The 26,025-nt window shown below is 38.9% G+C and overlaps 1 protein-coding gene across 1 annotated transcript in view; it reads right to left on the reverse strand.

The window, feature by feature from the left end:
- The window catches only part of RABGAP1 (RAB GTPase activating protein 1), a 173,971-nt gene that overhangs the window by 23,129 nt on the left and 124,817 nt on the right, over positions 1 to 26,025 (reverse strand). The window contains exons 13-18 of the mRNA XM_011931468.1: positions 18,068 to 18,181; positions 12,287 to 12,361; positions 9,013 to 9,138; positions 8,264 to 8,407; positions 5,559 to 5,600; positions 5,079 to 5,207 (exon numbers count right to left, since the gene is read on the reverse strand). Of these exons, the coding sequence (XP_011786858.1) occupies positions 5,079 to 5,207; positions 5,559 to 5,600; positions 8,264 to 8,407; positions 9,013 to 9,138; positions 12,287 to 12,361; positions 18,068 to 18,181 (630 nt within the window). The remainder of the gene's footprint in view (positions 1 to 5,078; positions 5,208 to 5,558; positions 5,601 to 8,263; positions 8,408 to 9,012; positions 9,139 to 12,286; positions 12,362 to 18,067; positions 18,182 to 26,025) is intronic.

The following is a 26,025-nucleotide window of genomic DNA, read 5'->3' on the forward strand; positions in this document are numbered from 1 at the left end:
GGTTTTTGTACTAGCATCTTTTCTTACAAGTAGTTTGAAGTCTGGCACATTCACGTGATGTTTAAAATGACACGTTCAAATGAAGCAATGGTTCAGCAATTCCATTTCATCTTAGGCAGGATTCTACGGCAAAATGGTCAAGTCTTCAGGTTTGATCTAGGAGACTGACTGGGCCATCTCTTAGAGCATGATTGTTGTGTCTTCTAAACTAGCCTCATATATCTCACTTGTTCTCAAAAATGCCTATACAGATATGAAGAAAGAGTTTCCCTCACATATTTCTTGAATCAAAAATTTAAAAGACCTTTCAATATTCCCCTCTAAAGACTATGCGAGGCACAGTTGTATGAAAGGGCTGCGGGGCTCCCAGGACCATAAATGATCTTCTAGAATAATCTATTTAGAATAGAATGCCTTTTAGATCCTCTATCAGAAGTGGAACAATTTTTCTATCTCAGGTCACTGACCCATAAAGGGGGTGAGGTCAATGGATAGCTAAATGAATTTTGAGGTACACTGTTAAATTTTAGATTAGCAGCAGGGGATCTAAACTCATCAAGAAATAAATTAAACATTTCAGTCCTATAATAAGTTCACTTTAAGGGGAAAGAGGGAGAACAGGAGAAGTAAAAGGCCTGAAAAAAAGACAAAAGTAGAGAGAGGCAAGTAAGGACAGAGCCAGAAAAAGATTTATAAAGAAAAACAAAATCCCAAGGGCACAGAGAAGAATATAGACATTTTTGAGCAACACACCCATCTTGTGGCCATTTCAGATACTGCCACACCAAATTTAATTACTGAACCTTTGCAATGGTAAGAGGCAGTGGAATGGGTTGGAAAGCACTGGGAACACAGAGTCAGAGGCCCGAGTTCCACTAGGGTGCTAAGAAAATCGTAAGGAAGAGAAAATACATTTACTATTCACTAAGTGGAAGTGGATCATCATAAAGGTCTTCTTCCTGGTTGTCATCATGATGTGTAGGCTGAAAAGGAGGAAGAGAGGTTGGTCTTTCTGTCTCAAAGGTAGCAGAGGCAGAAGTGGAGGAGACAGAGGTAGAAGGGGAGACAGGAGGCATAGTTGGTGTAACTTTTATTGAAAAAAATCCACGTATAAGTGGACCCATGCAGTTCATACCATGTTGCTCAAAGGTCAACTGTACAACTGAGTAAACCAAGCCACAATTTACAAACATTTAAGAAATCATGGAAAGGATTTCAGTGAGTTGCGAAGCAAAAGTTACCTTTGTAAATTCCACACGAAAAACTTCAAAAGCTTGTTTCTAAACAAGCTTTTGGAACCACATATCTTGAACCAACCTTTCAATGTCTACTGGGCTCAAACCACAGATGATCATGTGCACTCATACCTCACGCAAGCCACAGAATGCAGGGCTCACAATGCACTTGCCGATGATGACTTTTCCTAATTTTGAACTGGCAAGTTACCACTGAATTACCGCTTTGCCAATAACAGGTTCAACTATTATGTGTATCTCTCTTAATATTTTTTGGTATTAACTATAACTGCCAGAAGACAACCAATCATCACTAACTAAACCATACATACCATATCTCACCTTCTGGCAGAAAAATCCCATTCTCTCATGTTCTGGTCAATCTCTACACTTTTCAGGCTGTAAGCCAATTTCAAGAAAAACTACTGTCTCACCTGAAATCACGTGCAAATAGGGAGAAACATCCAAAGTGTACCCCAAACATGCAAAGTTCTCCGGGGCTAGAAGGAATTATATATCTAAGCACAAAATATATGTGCTGTGCAGACACACTAAAGGCAGCCTTGTCAGACTTGTCTCATTGAAGGCATAGGGAAGAAAAAACAAGACATTAGATTCCCCCTACCTGGACTTTCCCCACCTTTCCATATATGGAAATAAAGGATCCATATATCATTAAAGTGTTTCAAGCTAATGGACATCCAAAAGGTAAGACTTCTGGCTGGAAACTATTAAGCTTTGCCCAAATCCATGTTAACTCTTCTTTGTAAAACACATGGTAGAAACTCAGTAGTGTATTTATTCATTCACTTATTCAATCAATATTTATAAGCCAGATCCTGTTCTTGGTACTGTGGATTCAGCAGTAAACCAAAGAGATTGTCTCTTCTGCTGCACAGCCTCCATTCCAGTAGGGGAAAATAAGATAGGGTAAGGAGGTAACGGCATAAAAGGTTGGGGGAGCTGCTACTTTAGATACTGCAATTTGAGAAGGTGTGGATATATGAGCTGAAGACTGGATGAGGGGACAGTGAAGCCATGCAGACATTCAGGAGAACATTACAAGCAGAGAGACTGACCAGTGCAAAGGTCTAAGAACAGCAAGGAGGCCAGGGTATCTGATTTGGAAGGAGAAGGGGGAAATGTAGTAGGAGACAGAATCAGAGTTTAAGGAAAAACTCTAAAATCCAATGAATCTTTATGTATAAAACCGTTCACACCACAACAAAAATTAAAGTAAGAGTGGCGGGCTGGGTGTGGTGGCTCACGCCTGTAATCCCAGCACTCTGGGAGGCTGAGGCGGGTGTATCACTTGAGGTCAGGAGTTTGAGACCAGCCTGGCCAACATGGCAAAATACTGTGTCTACTAAAAATACAAAAAAGTAGCTGGGCATGGTGGCATGCCTGTAATCTCAGTTACTTGGGAGGCTGAAACAGGAGAATTACTTGAACCTGGGAGGCAGAGGTTGCAGTGAGCTGAGACTGTGCCACTGCATTCCGGCCTGGGTGACAGAGCGAGACCCTGTCTCAAAACAAACAAACAAACAAACAAGAAAAACGAGGGGCACAGTTAAATAATCTGTGGCACAGTGAGACAAATTCAAGCAGAGGAATTATATAACCATTTACAACTGATTATTTACACACAGTATCTCAGTGAGGAAAATCTGTGTAATTGCATGAAACAGGAAGAAAAGTGATACTGACTGTATGAACTCAATTATTTAAGAACGCATAAAAAACATTTGGAAAAAAAAGGAGCAAAATTGAATGCGGGATGCCTCTGGGTGGTAGAAACGTGAAAGGAGACATGCGATAGAGAAGAGCCAGGTAGGAAGCCACTATGGAAACAGGAAAGGATGATGATGGTTAGATTAGGATGTTAATAATGAAGGTGGTAGTGATCAGAGTCAGGATATATACTGACAACAGGCAGAGACATGGAGTGTGAGAAAGAGAGGAGTCAAGAGGACAGCAAGGTTTTTGGCCTGAGCAACCAGGTACCCCTAATTGAGATTGGGATACTGAGAAAGGAGTAGATTTTGGAGGCAAAGAAATCATCAGCAAAAAAGAGGCAGCATCCTCTTGTGTGCTGAACCAGGCTGAGATGGGAAGAGTGATTCAAAGAATCTCAGAACTCATTTGGTTCTATGCTTTGTGCAAACCTATTCTCTTTGAAAATATTACTGCAAAAATGTTTGTTATCTACTTAACAATCAGGGAGGAAATAATTATAGTCATAGCCATCATTTCTTGAACCCTTACTAACTACCAGGCACTATGTTAAACACTGTACATATGATATTGTAGCTAATCCCCACATATAAAAGCATTTAACCATAGTACCAAGCACATGGTAAACTATCATTAAGTGTTAGCCGTAATACCTACGAATTATGTAACATTTTAAATGGAATGTAAACTTTGATGATTATTTTAATTACCAGAAGTTCTATTTCCTTTTTTTTTTTTTTTTCTAATCCACTATTCATATTATGATTTCTACTGTTTCTCTGGCTAATAGGTAGAGTTTTTATATTCCTCCTTTAACAGACAGGGGAGCCATTCAGAGGTCCTAACTTTATGCAAAGGCCTCACTTTTCAGCTACCTCCTAAAGGCCCAAAATCATATCCACTATGTCTGTGTGAGCATTAAACCCCTAATAGCTACACATAGTTCCATACTCCCTTGAGAGTAGTTGAGCTACTTTGTTTTAAATACCTGTGCATTTCTATTTCAAGTTCTTCCAGGCATTTAAACATTTCTTGGGGTGTATTTTATTTAGCCTCTCTACGTGTTAAAAAAAAAAAAAGGGTAATCTGAGTTAGCTCAGTCTGACACATAACCAGAATGAGAAGTAAAATATTATTTTACAGAAGCAGAAACTGAGCCCTAAATAAGTGAGCCCAGGGAGGTTGAGGCTACAGTGAGCTGTGACTGCACCACTGCACTCCAGCCTGGGTAACAAGAGTGAGACCCTGTCTCAAAAAAAAAAGCCCCACAGAAAATAAATACAATACAATACAATACAATACAATGTTATGATAACACGAACACAAGACCCTGTATCTTTTTACTTTAAAAAAATTGTACAAATCACAAATGCCATTTGAAGTGATAAAACTGAGTTTTCTTCATGTATCATTAGCTTCATTTTAGGGAATTTCTGACCAGAACTAATTGTTAAAAGTTAAGGCCAGGCGTGGTTGCTCATTTCTGTAATTCCAGCACTTTGGGAGGCCAATGTGGGAGGATCACTTGAGCCTAGCAGTTTGAGACTAGCCTGGACAAATATAGTGAGAACTCAAATCTACAAAAAAAAAAGTTAAAAATCAGCTGGGTGTAGTGGCGCATACCTGTAGTCCCAGCTACTAAGGAGGATGAGTTGGGAGGACTGCTTGAGCTTGGGAGGTTGAGGCTGCAATGAGTTACGATTGCACCACTGCACTCTAGCCTTGTCTCAAACCAGCACAGCAGAAGAAATCATGAAACCTGAATTCTGCCACTAACTAGGTGTGCAACTAGGGAACTACAACCTCTTTTTGTTTTGTCTTCAAAACAGGGATATTAATACTCTTTCCACAGTTTGGGGGTTGGGGGAGACAATGAGATTTCATTCATAGGATTCTAATATATAGGAAAGTATTTTGGGGAAAAAAGGTTAAGAGTCATATAATACAGAAGAAAACATCACTACTATTTATATACTATAAATGTTAACATTATGTATGTATTATAAGTGTTATAAATATAATACATAATTATGTATTATAAATGTTTGATCAGGAACAGTGAGACACTAAGTGAAAAACAGAATCTTAACTAATGCAAAATTATTTTACCTTCATGTTGCAGGCTAATTCCATTAGTTTTTTTGCATTTTCTTCTGAGCGGTATCTCTTAGGAAGCTGAACCCTAAAGAACTTCAAGGCACCTTCAAAGTCTGTCAACAGCAGGTCATCTTTCGAAGTCTTGAAGTAAGAAAATACAAACATATATAGAAAAAATGTGTTGCCATAAGGATGCACAAGAAGTTTTTTATATTCCCAGCACTTTTCAGCACTTTTACAATCCCCAGAAGATACTTCTTAGCTTCTGTCAGAGCCACCTGCATACATCCACTGTTAGGGGTAATGCTAGATTTCCAGCACTTTTATAATTCCCAGAAGATATTTCTTAGCTTTTGTCAGAGCCACCTGCATACATCCACTGTCAGGGGTAGTGCTAGGGCACAGTGACTGCTCAGAATCAGACTACAACGAATGTGTTGCAAGTGCAGAGCAAGGAAGGACAGATAACTCGGCTAATAAATAAATGAGTACCTTTAATAATCCAAGGGCGACATTAAAAATAACACTTATTCCCTGAAAGAGAACAGACAAAAAGAACACTGTCAGCATTTATGTCTCGATTACTATGCTATTTGTCCTCAGAATACCCCATATTTTTAAAGACATTGTGAAAACTTAAGGAAGGAAATGAATTATCTCAGAACTACCTTGAAAAATAAAACCTAAAGGGCCATTGAAAAGTTGCTTAAACACTTAGCTTCCCATTTTTCTGAGAAAAGAGCTTTTCTTGCCCTATTCTCATATTCAATAATAAGAAATGCTGTTCCAAAGTATTCCATGCTTCCAAACCAAAAGATCAGTCATAAAGTTGTGATCTCTCAGGAAATAACTCCTGGGGAATTTTCATTTATCTTGTGCTGTCCCAATCCATGTACAGCAACCACTCTGTCGATAAGCCCTATATTCCAGAACTGAATCTGCTCAGGGCTCCCTCCATTCTGCAAATCCTGGGACTAAGAACAAAGGAGAGGAAGCACTATCTGTTGATCAAGTTAAACTGCTTAAGCTGCTGGGCCTCAGTTTCCATAACTAATACTCTCCTAAGGGTTTTCTGAGATAATCAGCTGAAAAGTTTATGTAAATTACTTGGCATGCCACTGGCCCTTAGTAACTACTTTACAGATGGTTGTTTATACTAGTGAAAAGCTACATACAATTTAAAGGTTAGTGATTAGAAATTGGTTACATAAAGTACGGAACATCCAAATAATGGGATACTTCGCAGCAACTTAGAAAAATGGCATATTTGGTAATATTTATTTATTCTGTTTCTTAGAATATTTCAAGCTGATTGGTCGATACAAATTCTTTATGAATTTTTTTATGTTTTGAATATAGCATAATTAGAAAGGATAGTACAGATGTGTATGTATGTTCAAGTATATGAAATTTACAAAGAGGATACCAAAGCGTATAAATAACAATCATATTTTTAAATATACACATAGGGAACCATAATATATAGTGTTCCATCCATATGGAAACCATATTATTCTGTATAGTAATTATATATACACATATATGAACACACAAAGAAGGCTGAAAGGATACTACTTTTAACCAAACTGTTAAAAGCAGCTAACCTATAGACAGTGGGATTTGAAGTATTTTTAATTATTTTTACTTATATTTTCTATAAACATATATTAGTTTTATAATTATGTTTTTCTTAAACAAATGAACACACCACGCAAAATCCAAAATTACACAATGGCAAAGACTGTTATTTACTCTAATATCTATTTTCTCTTGAGTAATAAATCTCCAATTTTTAGCAAATTCCTGTTCAGCTTATTTTTTAAAAAGTCTCCCTTGCAGTTAGGTGTGGTTGTATAACTAAGTTCTAACCATAAAGTGGAAATACTGGATGGAACTTCCAGGAAATCTCTTTTAAAAACAGAGGAAGCACCCTCTCCCATTCTCTAATCCTCCTGGCTTGAATATAGATATAATGGCTGGTGCACTACTCCTCCATATGGCTAACAGTCAGAGTGGAGGGAAGGCACGCTACTGCCAACATTCTGACTTTTTTTCATGAGAGAGTAAAAAGCTATTTTTTTTTTTTTTTTTTTTTTTTTTTTTTTGAGACGGAGTCTCGCTCTGTAGCCCGGGCTGGAGTGCAGTGGCCGGATCTCAGCTCACTGCAAGCTCCGCCTCCCGGGTTTACGCTATTCTCCTGCCTCAGCCTCCCGAGTAACTGGGACTACAGGCGCCCGCCACATCGCCCGGCTAGTTTTTTTGTATTTTTTTTAGTAGAGACGGGGTTTCACCGTTTTAGCCAGGATGATCTTGATCTCCTGACCTCATGATCCACCCGTCTTGGCCTCCCAAAGTGCTGGGATTACAGGCTTGAGCCACTGCGCCCGGCCTAAAAAGCTATTTTTTATTTTTTTTATTTTTTATTTATTTTTATTTTATTTTATTTTATTTTTTTATTATACTTTAAGTTCTAGGGTACATGTGCATAACGTGCAGGTTTGTTACATATGTATACTTGTGCCATGTTGGTGTGCTGCACCCATCAACTCGTCAGCACCCATCAATTCATCATTTATATCAGGTATAACTCCCCAATGCAATCCCTCCCCCCTCCCCTCCTCCCCATGATAGGCCCCAGTGTGTGATGTTCCCCTTCCCGAGTCCAAGTGATCTCATTGTTCAGTTCCCACCTATGAGTGAGAACATGCGGTGTTTGGTTTTCTCTTCTTGTGAGTTTGCTAAGAATGATGGTTTCCAGCTGCATCCATGTCCCTACAAAGGACGCAAACTCATCCTTTTTTATGGCTGCATAATATTCCATGGTGTATATGTGCCACATTTTCTTAATCCAGTCTGTCACAGATGGACATTTGGGTTGATTCCAAGTCTTTGCTATTGTGAATAGTGCCGCAATAAACATAGAACCCATTATTTTGGGTTTCTTCATTCAATACAGTCAAACTTGAACTAATACAAATGTCTAACTCAGTATGTCTTTTCATATCAGAGAAAACCTTAAACAAATATGATCATTAGCTTTAGTCCAAGGAAAAGTCACTTAAACCTAGATTTCCTAGCAATAAAATAAAGTAACTAAAGAGACCAATTCTGTTTTGACAGAGCTGACACTCAAAATAGAATTTGTTCTCAAGTACACTGCAAACAAAAGCCAAAGTGCTGCGGCCTCTGATACATACCTCACATAAAAGCAGGTCGATGATATGGAAGACCATGTAGAGAGGGAATTTTGCAGTGAAGAGAGTAAGAAACCACTGGGAGGCATACATGTGCGCTTCAAGGCTTATATCCAGGAAGTGGTTGTACAGGTCAGGAATGTATTCCTGAAATAGCAAACCAATTACTTCTGGGCACTTATGCATCTGTCCAATTCCCACTAAGGAGGCACATAAATCTACCAGGAATAGGTCAAAAAAGTAAAATACTTGTGTTTTTCTAAAAATCTCCAAAGTGCTCAGAACACTTATCATCTGGTATTAAGCTGGCACTAAACTCTTTTTTCCAGACCACAAACTAGTTCTAAAGAAAGAGGAATCCCCAAAATGGTGACAAGTATTTGGAAAGTCTGTTTTTCCCTTCAAATTATAAAACATTTGGGAAAGTCTGTTTCACTTTTGTTATGAGATTCCTAACCAGTCAGCTTCAGAGCCTTAGGAAGTACTTCTTGACTAAGTTAGCTGTGGAAAAGACCCCTACAAAGTCACCTGATCTTTTGGGAGTTTATCAGCTCACATCCATGAGGTGTGAAAGTTTAACACTTTGTTAATCTTTGCATCATAATCATATAGTGAGAAATGATAAAAATGAAACCCATCCTTAGCCACGAATCGCTAAGGCAATCACCACTGCTCCCTGGCACCATTTCCTCAATTTGGTGCTCCTTAGTCCTTACTCTTTTTGTCAAACACAAGCTGGTTTCTCTTTTTACCTGCATGAGGCGCTCCAATTGGTAAAATTTGCAATGCAAATCTTCAAAGTTTTGCTTGAAAAGTTCCCTGAGCCCATAGTCAAACATGATCTTGACCAGAACACTGAATGCCTGTTCTTCAGGCATCTGTAACAGATAGGCAAGTTGTTGGGTAGGTAGGATGGTGGTGGGGAATCACAAAACATACAGAAGTTTTCTCAGGATATTAAATCCAGCTTTATATTATTGTCTTACCAGAAAATTTAGTGCTATGCAGAAACTCAGGCCTAAGGTTGTGTTTAAAACATTTATTTACTCAGACAAGGAATAGTTAACTCTTTGTCGGCACGGTTCCTGTCCTCAAGGAGTCTCCCACACAACCAGTATTAAAATAACTGTAACAGGGATTAGATATCAGTGATAATACAAGAACAGGAAGGCCTGTATCTGCCTAAGGCTGTCAGAAACAGACTTTGTAGGAAGGACAGAATTTGAGCTGAGCAGAAATAGGCTGATAAACAGTGCAGGTGTCATCTTTCCCAAATCCTGGGACTTCTGTTTAACCATTTTTCCTTCCTTAGCTGCTATTTCATTCTAGCAAAATTGTTTTGTTTAACCATTTTTCCTTCTGTTTAACCATTTTTCCTTCCTTAGCTGCTATTTCATTCTAGCAAAATTGTTTTTCTTCCTCGCTGTTGTTAAAAACATAGCTTGTTATAGAAGAACCTTACACATTCTAAGGCTCGCAGTAATGCTTCTACAGAAGTCTCCTTCACTTCTATTTATATTTATAACAATACCTACATTTTCCATAGTTTTATGGATAACTATTTCCCTGAGAACCTGGCAAGATATTTTCAAAAGAGAAAAAAGAAGCACTGTTATTTAAGGACTGGTGTGAACATAGCAAGCCTTCAAAAAAGTCAAGAAGGTGGGCAGGCTTCTGTGGAACAAGATGATGGAGGCGGGCTGAGCACAGAAATCACTGAGAAGAAAGCAGAACTAAAGAGCAAATCAGATTAAGTAGTAAATGAGAAAAGCATAGTAGATCATTACTGGAAAGTTAAGCGTATTTGGGGCAAAAGCCCAGAATTTTGAAGTCTTTGTCATGGAAGACAAATTTACTTTGCCACATGCAAGGAGATGTGGCCTAACCCATAGTGGTGATTCTGATGCTAGGTAGCCCATCTCCCCTCACTCTAAAACAAGCAGCAAGAGTTCAAAACAAGACATGGAGGGTCTGCTTGGAAAACCCATTTTCAAGGGGATAAATGTCCTTGAACTGAAGGTGAGAACGAAGATAAATCACCCAGGCTTGTGGGACTTTGAGTTATAAAGTCTCATTAAAACTACAAAACAAAATAAAAACTTAACCTCTTTACTCATGTCATAGCTTTATCATATTTTTACATGACTACCAATAGCAACAAGCTGGGTTCAGTTAAGAAAAACCAAAGTGGCTTTTGTTTTACTTGTACAGGTTGAGCAACCCATATCTGAAAACATAAAATGCTCCAAAATCAAAACACTGACATGATGCTAAAAGGAAATGCTCATTGGAACACTTTGGATTTTTGGATTTGGGATGCTCAACCAGTATAATGTAAATATTCCAAAATCCAAAATCCACAACACTTCCGGTCCCAAGCATTTCAGATAAGCGATACTCAAACTTGCATTGCAATCTACACAAAATGGCTTAATACCCTTGAATAACTTCCTGTTGCTTAGAGAAGCAACATTCAGACTCCTTACCTGGGCTCCAAAGTTTTCCCTAACTTTCTCCTCAACTCCCAATCACTCAGGATACTCCAGTCAAACTGTCCTCCTTTCAGTTCCTCCCATACACCAAGTGTTTCCCCAATTTAGGACTTCTATATACTGTACCATTCACTTTGCCATTAACTCTATTCTCTACTCCCTTTTCAAATAGATCTATTATTTTCATAACAACATTTTCAAAAGTTAACACAGAAAAGTACAAAAGAAAATGATATCCCTTATCATTTTCCAGGCTGCTCCTTAAAGGTCACTTCCCCTGAGAAGCCTTTAATCTAAGTAAGACTCCCTTGTTACAATCTTACATCAACCTTTTTATTATACCTTAATAGCACCACTGAAAGTAATAAATGATATACTTGTGTGATTATCTGCTTAAAGCTAGTTGGATTCACAAGCTCTGTATCCATGAGGATTGAGACCATGTCTCTTATTTACCTCTGATCTTCAGCACAGTACACATCATAACAGGTACTCAAAACTCTTTGCTGACATCACCTGTGTGGTATTCTTGCCAAGCATTTTAAACTGAATCATGAGAAAATGAGACAAATCAAGAATGTGGGACATTTAATATCACAATTTGTCTGAATTTTTCAAAACTATCAATGGCATGAAACACACAAAAAAGGCAAAGGAGTAATTTAGATTAATAGAATAAAGAGAAATGAAAATTCAATATTTGAATCTTCATTAGGTCTTGATTAGAAAAAAAGCTAGACTCTATGGAGTAGACAATTGGGAGAAAATTGAATGTGTACTGTGTATCAGACATTACTGAATCAATGTGGAATTTCTTGGATGTGATCACGGTATTATGGTTATGATACAGAATTCTGTTGCTCCCAGAAGGCATATATATGATCAAGTATTTAGGAGTCTTGATGTTTGTTATTCACTTTTAAGAATAATTTCAAAATAAAATTTAAGTAAAAAAGAAAATGTGTGTTTATGCAGAAAAGAGAAATAGAGAGATGAAGAGGGAGACAAACAGAAAAAGCAGTGTGGAAAATATTAATTGGTAAACTAGATAAAGACTGTTTACCTTAACACTGTTTCGAGTTTTCTGTGGATTTGAAAGAAAATAAAAAAGGTGGAGGGCAAAGGTGTTTGCTAAGCAAATGAATGAATAAAATGGTACTAAATGAAAGCCAACCTTTCTGCCTTCCTCCTACCCCAAAATACATAAGTCTCAAAACAAATATTAATGACAATGGCTACTTTAGAGAAGATAAAACATCCCCAAGGGTTCAACCAACATTAAAGTCTCTCCCATCATCCTATTAATAAAAAGGAATTCTACCCTTGTACTAGTTTTCAACATTGCCATTTATTCTGATCATATACTCCTCCACAATGACATTAAGTTAATTTAAGGAAAAAGTTCCAGCTATAGGAGTTAAAATTCATGCCTAAGAGTCTGTCCGAACCCAATATAAAACCATGCTCAAGCCTAAGATTAGTATAAGCTGAGGCAGGCCATGTGTTAAGTCATAACAGAGACCTAATTACTCACATGGAGAAGGAGCACAGCAGCAAGAAATGACTGGCCCTGGCAATAACCAATCTCTTCATCATACACAGAATAAGCCTGGAAAATAAAACACACAGAGGATATGTAAATGAATGCATCCACTTGTGGGCCATGGTGGTACTATAGGACCTTGAATACAGAACCCTAGAGGATGCTACCCACACTAGGACAGCATTTTGACAGGCAGTAAGTGGTGCCAACACTTCTCTCCAATCTTAATTTTTTCTTTACAATGAATACAGCTATTACCACTCCATTTCCTGTGGCGAAGGACTCGCGAAGAGTAAGCAAAAACCACTTCTGCACTAAAAAAACTTTTCATATTTCCTTGTTGTTGTTCATGATGTTCCCTCTCCTTGGGATGTCCTTTCCCTCTCTCTGCCTGAAACACGCACTCTTCCTTCAGGCACCAAACTTATTTCAATTCCCCCAGAATGAATCCCTCTCTTCTCTGCCTCTATGGCACCTGCTACACAAGCATGGTTATTATTATATTACTACCACATTGCATTTTATTTTATTTTTAGAGACAGGGTCTTGCTCTGTTGCTCAGGCTGGAGTGCAGTGGTACAATCATGGCTCACTGCAGCCTCAACCTCCTGGGCTCAAGGGATCTTGCCCCATCAGCCTCCTGAGCAGCTGGGACCACAGGCTTGCACCATCATGCCTGGCTAAAATTTTTTTTTTTTTTTTTGGGACGGAGTCTTGTTCTGTCACCCAGGCTGGAGTGCAGTGGCGCGATCTCAGCTCACTGCAAGCTCTGCCTCCTGGGTTCACACCATTCTCCTGCCTCAGCCTCCTAAGTAGCTGGGACCCGCCACCAAGCCTGGCTAAAATTTTTTTTTTTTTTTTTTTTTTTTTTTTTTTTTTTTTTGAGACGGAGTCTCGCTCTGTCGCCCAGGCTGGAGTGCAGTGGCCGGATCTCAGCTCACTGCAAGCTCTGCCGCCTCCCGGGTTCACGCCATTCTCCTGCCTCAGCCTCCCGAGAAGCTGGGACTACAGGCGCCCGCCACCACGCCTGGCTAATTTTTTTTTTCTTCGTATTTTTAGTAGAGACGGGGTTTCACCGTGTTCGCCAGGATGGTCTCGGTCTCCTGACCTCATGATCCGCCCGCCTCGGCCTCCCAAAGTGCTGGGATAACAGGCGTGAGCCAGCCTGGCTAATTTTAAAAAATTTTTTATAGAGATGAGATCTCAACTATGTTGCGCAGGCTGGTCTCTAGCCCCTGGGCTCAGGCTATCCTCCTGCCTTGGCCTCCCAAAGTACTGGCATTATATGTGTGAGCCAATGCACCTGGCCCACACTGCATTTTTTTTTTTTTTTTAATAGAGACAGGGTCTCACCATGTTGCCCAGGCTGGTCTCAAACTCTTGAGCTCAAGTGATCCTTCTGCCTCAGCCTCTCAAAGTGCTAGGATTACAGGCGTGAGCCACCAAGCCCAGCCCCACACTGCATTTTACATGTCCATCTTCTCTGCCAGACGAGTAGGCTTTGTGAGGGACAGGGTGATGTCCTATTCAACCTAGTCAGCACCTCATATACAGCATGCACTCACTAAACACTGTTAATGTTATTCATTTTTCTTTCTGGGAAAAGCTCTTTTGGCAAAGACACCAAAATATAATTCTTTCCACAATATCATAATAACTTTTCTGATAAGCGAGATTACTCTGAAAACACTTGTGGGTTCCTCTGGAATTCTTATTTTTATTTTTCTTGGCAGCAAATGATTACTACCCATCTCCTCTGAACATTATTTTGAATAGAATATTGACATCTAACATTCTTCATGGTTTACTCTTTGGTTTTTTAGTTCTTTTTCAGAGTTCTGTTTTTATATCTGGTATTTGTAGTTCTCATGTAAATGTGGTAGAAAGGGAAATTCCTGTATCTTCAAGATGTTATTCCTTGTTTGACAAATTTATTTCTTGTGAAACTTCCTTTGTTTTCCACTTATTTTTTGTGCCAAGGTTCCTCTGTGTTCCAAGGAAGCAACTTAGAATTGGGTATGTTTAGAATATATAACTCTTAGCAAAATACGGTGCCAATACTTAGCAGATGCTAGTCAAGTTAATATGCAACCAAATTTTATCACTAGCTTTGGTGAAACTATAGCTTTTAAAAATACATGTATTATGATCATGCATTCAGAAATTTTCATGGAATTCAATGTAATCTTATTATACCATACCCATTTCATCACAGTTTATCTGATAAGAAGGCTACAGGATGAGAAACACATATACTTTTCTAGAGACAAGATGTACAAAAAGGGCTTTAGAAATTATCAGTTTATAATACAATGAGGCACTACTTTCCTATCAAATTAATAACAATTAACAAATGTTAATACCAGTATTAACACTGTGTTAAAAATGCGTAGTAATATATGCTAGAACAGCTCTTTGGAAAATAGGCAATGTCTCTGAAGATATCCATTAGCAGTTTTATCAGTTACAAAAGAACAGAGGCTTTAGAGTTAGTCAGAGTTGGGTTAAAAATCCCACAACTACCAATGTCTAGATATGGATCGTTTTTTTTTTTTTGAGATGGAGTCTCGCTCTGTCACCCAAGCTGGAGTGCAGTGGCACGATCTTGGCTCACTGCAACCTCCACCTCTCAGGTTCAAGCAATTCTCCTGCCTCAGTAGCTGGGACTCCCAAGTAGCTGGGATTACAGATGCCCACCACCACACCCAGCTAATCTTTGTATTTTTAGTAGAGATGGGGTTTCATCATGTTGGCCAGGCTGGTCTCGAACTCCTGACCTCAGGTGATCCACCCACCTTGGCCTCCCAAAGTCCTGGGATTGCAGGCGTAAGCCACTGCGCCCAGCCTAGATATGGATCTTGAGTGTGTAACTTAATTTGTAATACGAAAATAAGCCTAGTATTAATATCACAGAGTTGATGTATTCTTCTCATTTAGTCCTCTCATTTAACATGCTCAGCACAGAGCTTCAGCAATTATGTATTAATAATAGGATGAAATTGTACTGAATTTCTACAGGTAGAAAATGGAAGGGAGCATATTTTTCAGGCTGATGGAAGATAAAGGAATCATACAGGTGTGAAATTATATGATATATTTGGAAAATGTTTGGAGTATAAGTTTCAAGTTGGCTGTAAGGAAATCTGGGGGAAGAAAAGACATTTCACTAATTCATCAACACTTAATAAACACCTACTATAGACCAAGCACTGTGCCAAGTGCTACAGATGCTACCATATCTAAGAAATGATCCCTGCCCTTGAACACATCACAGTTCAGTGGGGAGGTTAGACAAGTGAATCAACGAGAGCACAGTGAGAAGTTCAATGTGGTTAATGCATACAATATTTGGAGAAGCAGCAATAAGGGCAAAATCAGGATATAATACAAAGTATCTTCAACACTAAGCTAAGGAATCCAGGGAAATGAACTAGGACTTTTCATTTAATTCCATGGTTATAAAGTAGCAGTTATAAAGGTTTCTGTGGAGGCCACTGAAATGATCTAATTCTGTGTTAGGCAAGGAGTAAAGAATACACAGGCTAGAACCCAAAGGCAGAGCAGCTTTTGTAAAACTGCCAGCAATGTAAGATACTGGCCTCTACCAGGGCGGTGATGAGACAGAATGAAGCTAAGAGAGACATCAGCCATACCTAACACAACCTAGACAAAGACAGGACTGAAAACTAACAGAAATGATTGTCTCCAGCAGGACAATGGTATGGGAGAAAAGGAGGACTATGTTTCATTTAAAAAGATACAACAACTTAATGTAATGTGGGTCTTGTTGGATCTTGATTCTACCCAGCCATATTAAGGATATTTGAATATGGAGTAGCTACTAATTGGTAAAGATGGATAAACTTATTTTTTAGAGATGTAGTATTAAAAAATTAGGATCATGATGTCTAAGATTTGTTTTAAAGTACTTCAGGAAAAAGGAAAAAAAGAGACAAAGCAACTGTGACAATACATTGACAAATAATGAATTAGCGTGGGGGATATTAACTATATTTATCAGTTAGACTAATCATTATATTAATTAATGTTTATGCTTGAAATTTTTCATAATAAACCATGTTTTAAAATGAACTCTATTTTTAAACCCATTCTGTTTGATATACTTGACAGACTTTTACATGGGGATTAATTGTCTGCTGGAAATTTAGACCTTGAGTTAATATAGATTTGAGAACATCTGTACAGTGGTGATAGCTGAAGCTTTGGGGGTGGAAGGGATTACCCAGGGAGATGGTGTAGAGCTAGCGAAACTACCAACTGATCACCCAGAGGAAGGCCTCTGGTTTAGCGGCAGGTAGTGTGAGATAAAATGATGAAGTCAGTGAAGTCATGAGAGTGAGCCCGTACCCAAGAGGGTGACATGTCTTATGCTCAAGAGCAGAAACCTCTGCAAGGAAAAGCATCATGAATTAGGAATTAGAATATAGTGGGGTCAAAAGTATGTAACGAGGACCAGAGGGAGTGGACACAGTGTTACTTTCCAGGAAATTCTGTAGTAAAGTAAGAGATGGCAGGGGTCACCACTTAAGCAGGAAATAAAACTGAGAAGGGGCTAAAAAAGGATGATCAGAGAGGAAGATTACCACAGAAATCATAGCTTTATGTATCCTATGTAAAAGTTAAAATTAAATCTAAAAAATATTTCTCTAAACTCAACTGTCCTTGTAGTTTAAATCTAACTTTTCACTCGTGAGCCTATCCTTTATTGCTAGCCTGTCCTAAAACCCGTTGTCATATAGCATTAGGGACATGTCTCATGCTTTATTTATACTTACTACATAGGAGATGCTAAATAAGTACTTGATTACTTTTGGGAGGAAAAGACTAAAGACGAATTCTGAGGACAGACGAAGATCGAAAAACTCTGTTCCTACCTCCTCCTTTTATAACCCAATCGCTCTAATGTGCCAAAATCTATTTGAAAATGGAATGCTGAAATTGAACAGGTTATCACTCCCTTTAGTGTTTGGGTATAGACCTTTTGAGAGAAAGCAGAATCTCCCATCATTTACTATGCTGCAGTGCTGTAAGTCCACCTGGATAGGCAATGACACTTCCCACTGTGAGATGGTACCACAGGTACCAAGTTCATCACTTATAAAGTGAATACTGAAAAGGAGTCTGCAATGTCACAGGGCTCAGAGGTTCTTAACATAAAAACAAATTTTGAAAGTCTAAATGTGAAACTGTCATCTAAAAATCCTGATTAGAAATGGAAAGGAAACCCTACCACCATTTTATTTCCAATTATTTTCTACTCTTTTTTTTTTTTTTTTTTTGAGACAGAGTCTTGCTCTGTCACCCAGGCTGCAGTGCAGTGGCGCGATCTCGGCTCACTGCAAGCTCCTCCGCCTCCCGGGCCCACGCCATTCTCCTGCCTCAGCCTCCCGAGTAGCTGGGACCACAGGCATCGGCCACCGCGCCCGGCTAATTTTTTGTATTTTTTTTTTTAGTAGAGACGGGGTTTCACCGTGTTAGCCAGGATGGTCTCGATCTCCTGACCTTGTGATCCGCCCGCCTCAGCCTCCCAAAGTGCTGGGATTACAGGCATGAGCCACCGTGCCCGGCTATATTCTACTCTTTAATGAGTCTAAAATTCTGTTCTCACCTTTGACTTTGCAATGTCTTCTCTCTTTTTTGAATTCTTGAACATCAAATACAAATTATACTTTGTAGCTGTTTCTTATATAATTTCAAAGCAGAACCACCACTCAAAATTGAGTCTTTTTTTTTTTTTTTGACTTGAAATACCTTGCATATTTTATATAAGGAATCTTGTCCATCTCCTCCTGTGTCCTTAAAGTAGTCATGGGCTGGGAATGTTCGGTTAATATCCCGGGTGATAGCACTGTCCTGGGGAGACTCCTGTGGAAACATAAGCAAAGAGGTTTTAGTTAGGTTAGTTACGTAAATTCTCATTCAGGTTTACGCAGGTCTTCTCATTTACACACTTTCAATGTTGCAGGGACATACATACATATATGCATGCCCATAGTTACTGCCTCTTCAGGGACCACCCACTCAAGCAAAAGCAAATGTAAAAGGGGAAAAAAGATGGAAGAAAAGCAACCCATTTCATCTATACACTTCCATATTATACTCCATCCTTACTACAAAGAACTGCAGCTGCTGCCCCTTCTATTGTAAGATGGAAAATATGCTATTAAGAATGGATTTCCCATAGGAAAATACTCAAACTAATCGCAAAAGGAGGAGGTAAAGTGCTCCCAGTAGAAAAACTGCTGCTTTAATTGATGCTTTGGAATAAAGCCCATATGCCAGTTTTCAAATGGAAAAGAGTAGTTACTTAATTGGGGTTTGTCCTAGAGGCAAATGGCATAAGAATGCACAAAGCAATCTACTCAGAATGAACCAGACCACCAAATGCCAAGAGATTCAAGCAGGCTATGGGAAAATATCCTTTGCTTTTTCCAACGAACAAAAACTGTTTCCTCTTCTATAATGAGTTAACTAAAACTGAACAAATGTAAATAATGTCAACAAACCTTTGTAAAATACACCAAGCACCCAGCTATTTCCAATATTCTCCCCTTGTTAAATTTCATTTGCTGACACAGTAAAGAACCGGAACACAGAAACATGACCTTCTATTTTTAACAATGCAGTGTCTTCATAGCTAAGACAATAGAGTTGATTCTCCTTGGTAAGAATACATCATAATCAGTATAATACCAAAGAACATGATACTTCTGTTTTAAGATGAAAAATGCAAGTGCTGTTCTTCTCTTGTCCAATAATTTCTCTAGCCTTTTGGGTAATCATGTTCCCAAGGCCATGAATATTTTACGGTTGTGGGATCTGAACTAACTTTAAAGCCTATGCTCTTTCTTAAACAGTAAACTATTTATACCTTCAAGGAAGTCGCCAAATTGCTTTTCAAAGAGTTTGAGTGGCATATGTTACTTCTAGTTATTAACATAGTCTTAACAGTTAATGGCAGCTCAGGACTGTGGTGCTCTTCAACAAAAGGAAAAAATCCAAGGGATATCTATGACTACAGCAACTAATTTACATGGTGGTAGTTTCCAGAATGAAATAGAGCTCGGCGTTGGAGGTACCTCCAAAAGTTGAGAAAGTGGGGGAGAGAGGGAAACCAGCAAGAGTGACCAACAGAGTGAGTGAGTGAGCAGGCGCACAGATTTTGGGGAGGGCAAGGTAGCTAGAACTGTAGGGTAGAGTGCTAGTGAGGAATAAGCTGAACAGAGAACTGAAGAGTTAGAAGAGGGGTCCCTATGAGACATGAATCATAAATAAATGACAAGCTGGATACTTCATCAAAATTTAAAAATCTTACTATTCAAAAAACTGTTTAAAATATGAAAAGTTAAGTCATAGGCCAGGACACAATACCTACAAAACACATTTGATAATAAAGTTTGAGATCTGTAATCCCAGCACTTTGGGAGGCCGAGATGGGTGGATCACAAGGTCAGGAGATCGAGACCAACCTGGCTAACCCAGTGAAACCCCATCTCTACTAAAAAATACAAAAAACTAGCTGGGCAAGGCAGTGGACGCCTGTAGTCCCAGCTACTCAGGAGGCTGAGGCAGGAGAATGGCATAAAACCGGGAGGCGGAGCTTGCAGTGAGCTGAGATCCGGCCACTGCACTCCAGCCTGGGCGACAGAGTGAGACTCCGTCTCAAAAAATAAATAAATAAATAAATAAAGTTGGAGTTGTATCTGGAATATATAACTCTCTAATGAGAAAGACAATTTTTTTAAAAGTAGGAGGGTGTAAATGATTCAGGCGTTTCATTAAGGAAGATCTAACACATGGCAAATAAGCACTTGAAAAGATGTCAACATTACGAGTCCTCAGGGCAGTGCAAATTAAAACCACAATGAGACTCCACTACATATCTACAAAATGCTAAAATTAAGAAGTGTTGGCAAAGGATAAGAAACAACTGGAACTCCTATACAATGCAAAATGATACACTTTGGAAACAGTTTGGCAGTTTCTTACAATAGTAAACACATAATTACCATACAACCCAGTGATTCCATTCCTAGGTATTTACCAAAGAGAACTCAAAATATAAATGCATGAAAAGACAAACTCAATGTTTACAGCAGCTTTATTCCTAACAGCCAAAACTGGAAACAATCCAAAGAGAATCAGATGAATTTAGGAATTCTATAAAACAACAGAAGTTCCAAGAAATGCTAAGAATGATAGACTGTGGTTTAAGACAACTATGCAGGTTAGAAAATTAAATTGAGAATGGAGAGGAATATGGAAACCTTCAAAATATTTTACATCAGTTACATCAATCATATCATACTGATGATGGAGATGACAACCCGAAAAAGGATACAGTTATTAGAGGTATGAGATTTGGGCTGGGCACGGTGGCTCTCACCTGTAATCCGAGCACTTTCAGAGGCTGAGACAGGTGGATCACTTGAGGCCAGCAGTTTGAGACCAGTCTGGCAACATGGTGAAACCCCGTCTCTACTACAGATACAAAAATTAGCCAGGCATGGTGGCAGGCGCCTGTAATCCCAGCTACTTGGAAGGCTGAGGCACGAGAATCGCTTAAGCCCGTGAGGCAGAGGTTGTAGCGAGCCAACATCATGGCACTGCACTCCAGCCTGGGCAACACAGCGAGACCTGTCTCAATTTAAAAAAAAAGAGAGGAGATGAGATTTGGAAATTCAACTGTACACAGGATGAAAAAATAACAAAAAACTGAAAATACTCTCTATAACTGGGCCAGTTCTTGTCAATCTGCCATCCCATATCCATTAATCACGGAATTAAAAGAGAATGAAGGGGCAAAATGTCCTTAAGAGAAGGTCAATTTGAAAAGTCACACTTTTTTGATGCCTTCAAGAATGATAATAAATTGAGGAGTTCTATGTGAATCATTTGCTTAAAATATTTGGCATTAGGAAATATGCTGAAGAACTTGGAATAAATTCATTTGACTTGCTGGAGGCCACATCATGCAAAAATGATGCAGAAATTCTAATAATGATAAATTTAGTAAGTTCCTATCAGAATGACATTAAATTTGAAAAGGTTCTGAAAATAAAACACAGCAACATTATGGATGATCTCCTAGAGAAAAAAAGCAAAGAGCTTTTGCAAAATAGTCAAAGCAAGTGCTTATAAAATTAAGCTTTATACAACAATACATATTCCTTTTCTTTCTTGTTTCGCTCTTGTTGCCCAGGCTGGAGTGCAATGGAGCAATCCTGGCTCACCACAACCTCCACCTCCCCAGTTCAAGTGATTCTCCTGCCTCAGCCTCCCGAGTAGCTGGGATTACAGGCATGTGCCACCATGCTCGGCTAATTTTTGTATTTTTAGTAGAGACGGGTTTTCTCCTGGTTAGGCTGGTCTTGAACTCCTGACCTCAGGTGATGCGCCTGCCTCGGCCTCCCAAAGTGTTGGGATTACAGATGTGAGCCACGAAACCCGGCTGTATTCATTTCTAAGGAGTTAAACATAAATGTAACTGATGTAGAGAGCCCGCCAATTCAACACATATAACACTATTCATGGCCAAACTGATGGAGTCAACCAAATACATCCTCTCAAGGAGGCTGTAGTTAGCAAAATGGCTTAACAGACAAGTTTTTATAAATGTACTTACAGCAACAGTGCACAGATAGTGACTTTAAAAGAACACGGAATGAATGGCAAAAATATTGTCAGTTGTTATGTTCTGAAAATTACTGCTGTTATAACAGAGGTAGGTTTTTTTTTTTTTTTTTTGATCAACTGGTTTTGTGTTTTGGCTAATTCATTTATCCCAAGAAAAACACCTTTAATCTCCAGAAGAAAACAAAAATGCAATAGGATTATGCAGTATTGCAAACTTTTTCTATAAAGGGTCAGGTAAAAATTTTTGGCTTTGCAAGCCATTCAGTGCTGCAGTTTTTCAACTCTTCCCTTGTAGAGCACCCATAGACAATACGTAAATAAACAAGCACTGCTGTGTCCTAACAAAACTTTATTTATAAAAGCAAGAGCAGGCCAGGCACAGTAGCTCATGCCTGTAATCCTAGCACTTTGGGAGGCCGAGGCGAGTAAATCACTTGAGCCCAGCAGACTGAGACCAGCTTGGGCAACATGGTGAAATCTCATCTCTACAAAAATACAAAAATTAGCCAGGCGTGGTGGCACACACCTGTCTTAGCTATTCGGGACGCTGAAGCAGGAGGATCCCTTGAGCCCAGGAGGTGGAGGTTGCAGTGAGCCAACACTGTGCCACTGTGCTCCAGCCTGGGCCATAAGAGAGAAAACCTGTCTTAACAACAACAACAAAAACAAAAACGAATAAACAAAAGCGAAAGACAAACTGAACTTGGCCCTGAGGTGGTAGTCTGTTTACCCTTGTTATAAGTATACTACAACACAGTAATTTCTTATGGTCAGCATGACCAGAGAGATTTTTGTTATGATTTTAAATATACTAACATGTTATTAATTTTATACATGCGTTGCCCTCAAAAACTCTGTCACAACCTGCTACAACTTGAAATGTGTATCTCTTTGAACACTTTTGTACCTTTTTCATGTAATAACAAATGTTAAAAATGTTTGCTGCATTTTGCAAAAGTCAGTATATTCCTGTATATGCAGTGTAGTAAACGTTTAAATAAAACCCTGCAATTGTAGTGGTATATAGTCCCTAACATTTCAAGCAGCAAAATAAACAGTATATACAGCTCATAAATTATAAACACATAAACTGATACCCATGAGACTGGCTAAAATAAAAATACCAAATGTTGGTGAGGATATGAAATTACTGGAACTCTCAATGGTTGCTAATGGGTGTGTAAATGATATAACCATTTTGGTAAAGAACATGGCAGTTTCCCATAAAGTTAAATATATATCTAACTACCATGACCCAGCAATTCTGTTCCTAATAGCCTCATGTGTAATAGCCCAACTAGAAACCTCAAATGTCCATCTATAGAAAAAGTGATAAATTATGGTATATCCATCTAATGGAATACTACCCAGCAATATAAATGAACCTTTAATACATGAAACAACACAAATAAATCTCAAAAACATTATGTTGAGCAAAAGTCCATGGTGACAGAAATCGAAATGGTTACCTGGGAGTGGGTGGGAAATCAAATGAAAAGGGGCATAAGGGAACTTTCTGAGATGACAGAAAAGTTTACATTTTCTTTGGTGTTTACACAAATATAAAAAATTGTCAAAACTCATCAAAATGAACATGTAAGGTGTATGTTTATTGTATGTAAATTATAGTACACCCACAAAAACTGTAATCTCACATTCCCCACCTCACTCCACCAACGTTTCTCAACACTTCTCTATTTTGTGAATGGCAGCAGGTTTTACCACCTTGTTTCTGATTCTAGCTACCATGAATGATCACTGATCTTGAGATCTCTCTGCAAAGTCTGGATTCTATCTCTCTCTTTCCGTTTCTAGTGCATCACCCAAAGGCAGACCCGTGCTTCATCTTACCAAGACTAATATAACAGCCTAAATGACTGTCTTAGTCGCTTTGGGCTACTCTAACAAAATACTACAAACTGGGTGGCTTATAAACAACAGGAATTGTTTTTATAGTTCGGGAGGCTGGAAATTCCAAGATCAAGATGCTGGAAAATGCAGTGTTTGGTAAAGGCTCGCTGTACGGCTCATAGGTGGCATGTGCTCACTGTGTTTTCATATGGGGCAGGGCAGCTCTCTAGGCCTCTTCTAAGGGCACAAATCCTATGCATAAGGACTTTGCCCTCATGACCTAAACACTTCCCAAAGGCCCCATCTCCTAACAGCATCACATTAGTGATTAGGTTTTTTTGTTTTTGTTTTTTAAATTTTTATTTATTTATCTATTTTGAGACAGAGTCGTGCTCTGTCGCCCAGGCTGGAGTGCAGTGGCACGCTCTCGTCTCACTGCAAGCTCCGCCTCCCGGGTTCACGCCATTCTCCTGCCTCAGCCTCCCAAGTAGCTGGGATTACAGGTGCCCACCACCACGTCCGCCTAATTTTTTGTATTTTTTTAGTAGAGACGGGGTTTCACCGTGTTAGCCAGGATGGTCTCGATCTCCTGACCTTGTGATCCACCCGCCTCAGCCTCCCAAAGTGCTGGGATTACAGGCGTGAGCCACCACGGCCAGCCATGATTAGGTTTTAACATATGAATTTTGGGGGGACATAAACATTCAGACCATAACACTGATCTTCCTTTATCTCTTTACTTCTACCAGCACAACCGTGTCCGATTAATTTTCCTGAAATGCATGGACCAATCAGATCATTTTGCTGGTCATAAACTTTTTATGAGTCATTATTACTATGCACACAGAAGGAGGAAGTCCATGCCTCCTTCTCCATAATGACCGCTTCACAAGTAGAGTGAACATCAATCTGATTTCAGAATACCACTTGAACCATGTAGTAAGTAGGGTCACTGCTGCAAAAGGCACCCAGGACATTTTGCTCTCTCTCAAATGCATGCTGCAAAATCCTGAGGATCTGGGGCATGCTGGGGGAAGACTGGAGCATTAGGAAGAGAAAGGCCTTTAAACCCAGACATATATTCAAGTCCAATGTGTTTTCCACTTGTCACTCTTCCTTGTGTTTCTATTTCTTTGAAAACTTCAAGAAAAAGGGGTGACTGGAATGGCAGAATTTGGGCATTGTTGGAAGTAGGTCTATTTAAAACCATACTCTAAAATATCAGCACTTCTTAAAACGTATTCACTAAGCAAATACTGAGAATTAATGGTTCATGCTAAAATCCAACTCTCTTCCCCAAACATAAGCATTATAATGATGTACCTTAGTGCATTTTAAAAGGAAAAATCTAACTTTTGGCTTTCTTAGTATAATAAAACATTTTTGTTTTCTTATTTTAATAAAATTGTTTTGCTTTTCTGTAATAATAATACTGGAAGGAAAAAGAAGAATTTTACCATTCAGATATAACCATGGCTAATATTTGGCTGGCACATGCCAAACTTTTTAGGTTATAATCATTTATTTTTATAAAGTGATTTTAGAAAATTTGTTTTTGCTAACTACAAAATATTGTATCTTTTCATATTATTTGGCCATTATCCTACCTTAGTATTTTTAATGCACAGTAACTTGTCACATGGTAGTATCATAATTTACTCTGCCAAAATCTCCAGCTTTGGGATATGCAGCTATTCTATGTAGATACCTCACCTTCAAGGAAGGAGAGCAAAACTCCCCACTCCTTAAGTGTGGGCTGTGCACAGTGACTTCCTTCAGAATAGTACAGTACAGTACGACACAGTGGGAAAAACAAATCTTATGGTGGAGAAAACTGACAAAGATGACCTTGGCCAGATGATTGAGGTCAAAAACAGTGATGTCACACTGACAGCATGTATCCTTGATGTCATAAAAATGGCACTTTACCTCTGTATTATTCCTCCTCAAAATTCATGACTTCATGTCAGACAAATTTCACTTGAGGGATATTCTACAAAATACTTGAGCAGTATTTCTTAAAACAGTCAAAGTCATTAAACACAAGACAAGCCTCAGAAACTGCTACAGTCAACAGGAACCTAAGGAAATATGAGGACTAAATGTAATGCACTACCCTGGATGCATTGGAAAACACTCTTCAGGATATCATCCAGGAGAACTTCCCCAACCTAGTAGGGCAGGTCAACATTCAAATTCAGGAAATACAGAGAACCCCACAA

The sequence above is a fragment of the Colobus angolensis genome, unplaced genomic scaffold (assembly GCF_000951035.1).
Source record: "Colobus angolensis palliatus isolate OR3802 unplaced genomic scaffold, Cang.pa_1.0 Scaffold9, whole genome shotgun sequence".
Classification (NCBI taxonomy): domain Eukaryota; kingdom Metazoa; phylum Chordata; class Mammalia; order Primates; family Cercopithecidae; genus Colobus; species Colobus angolensis.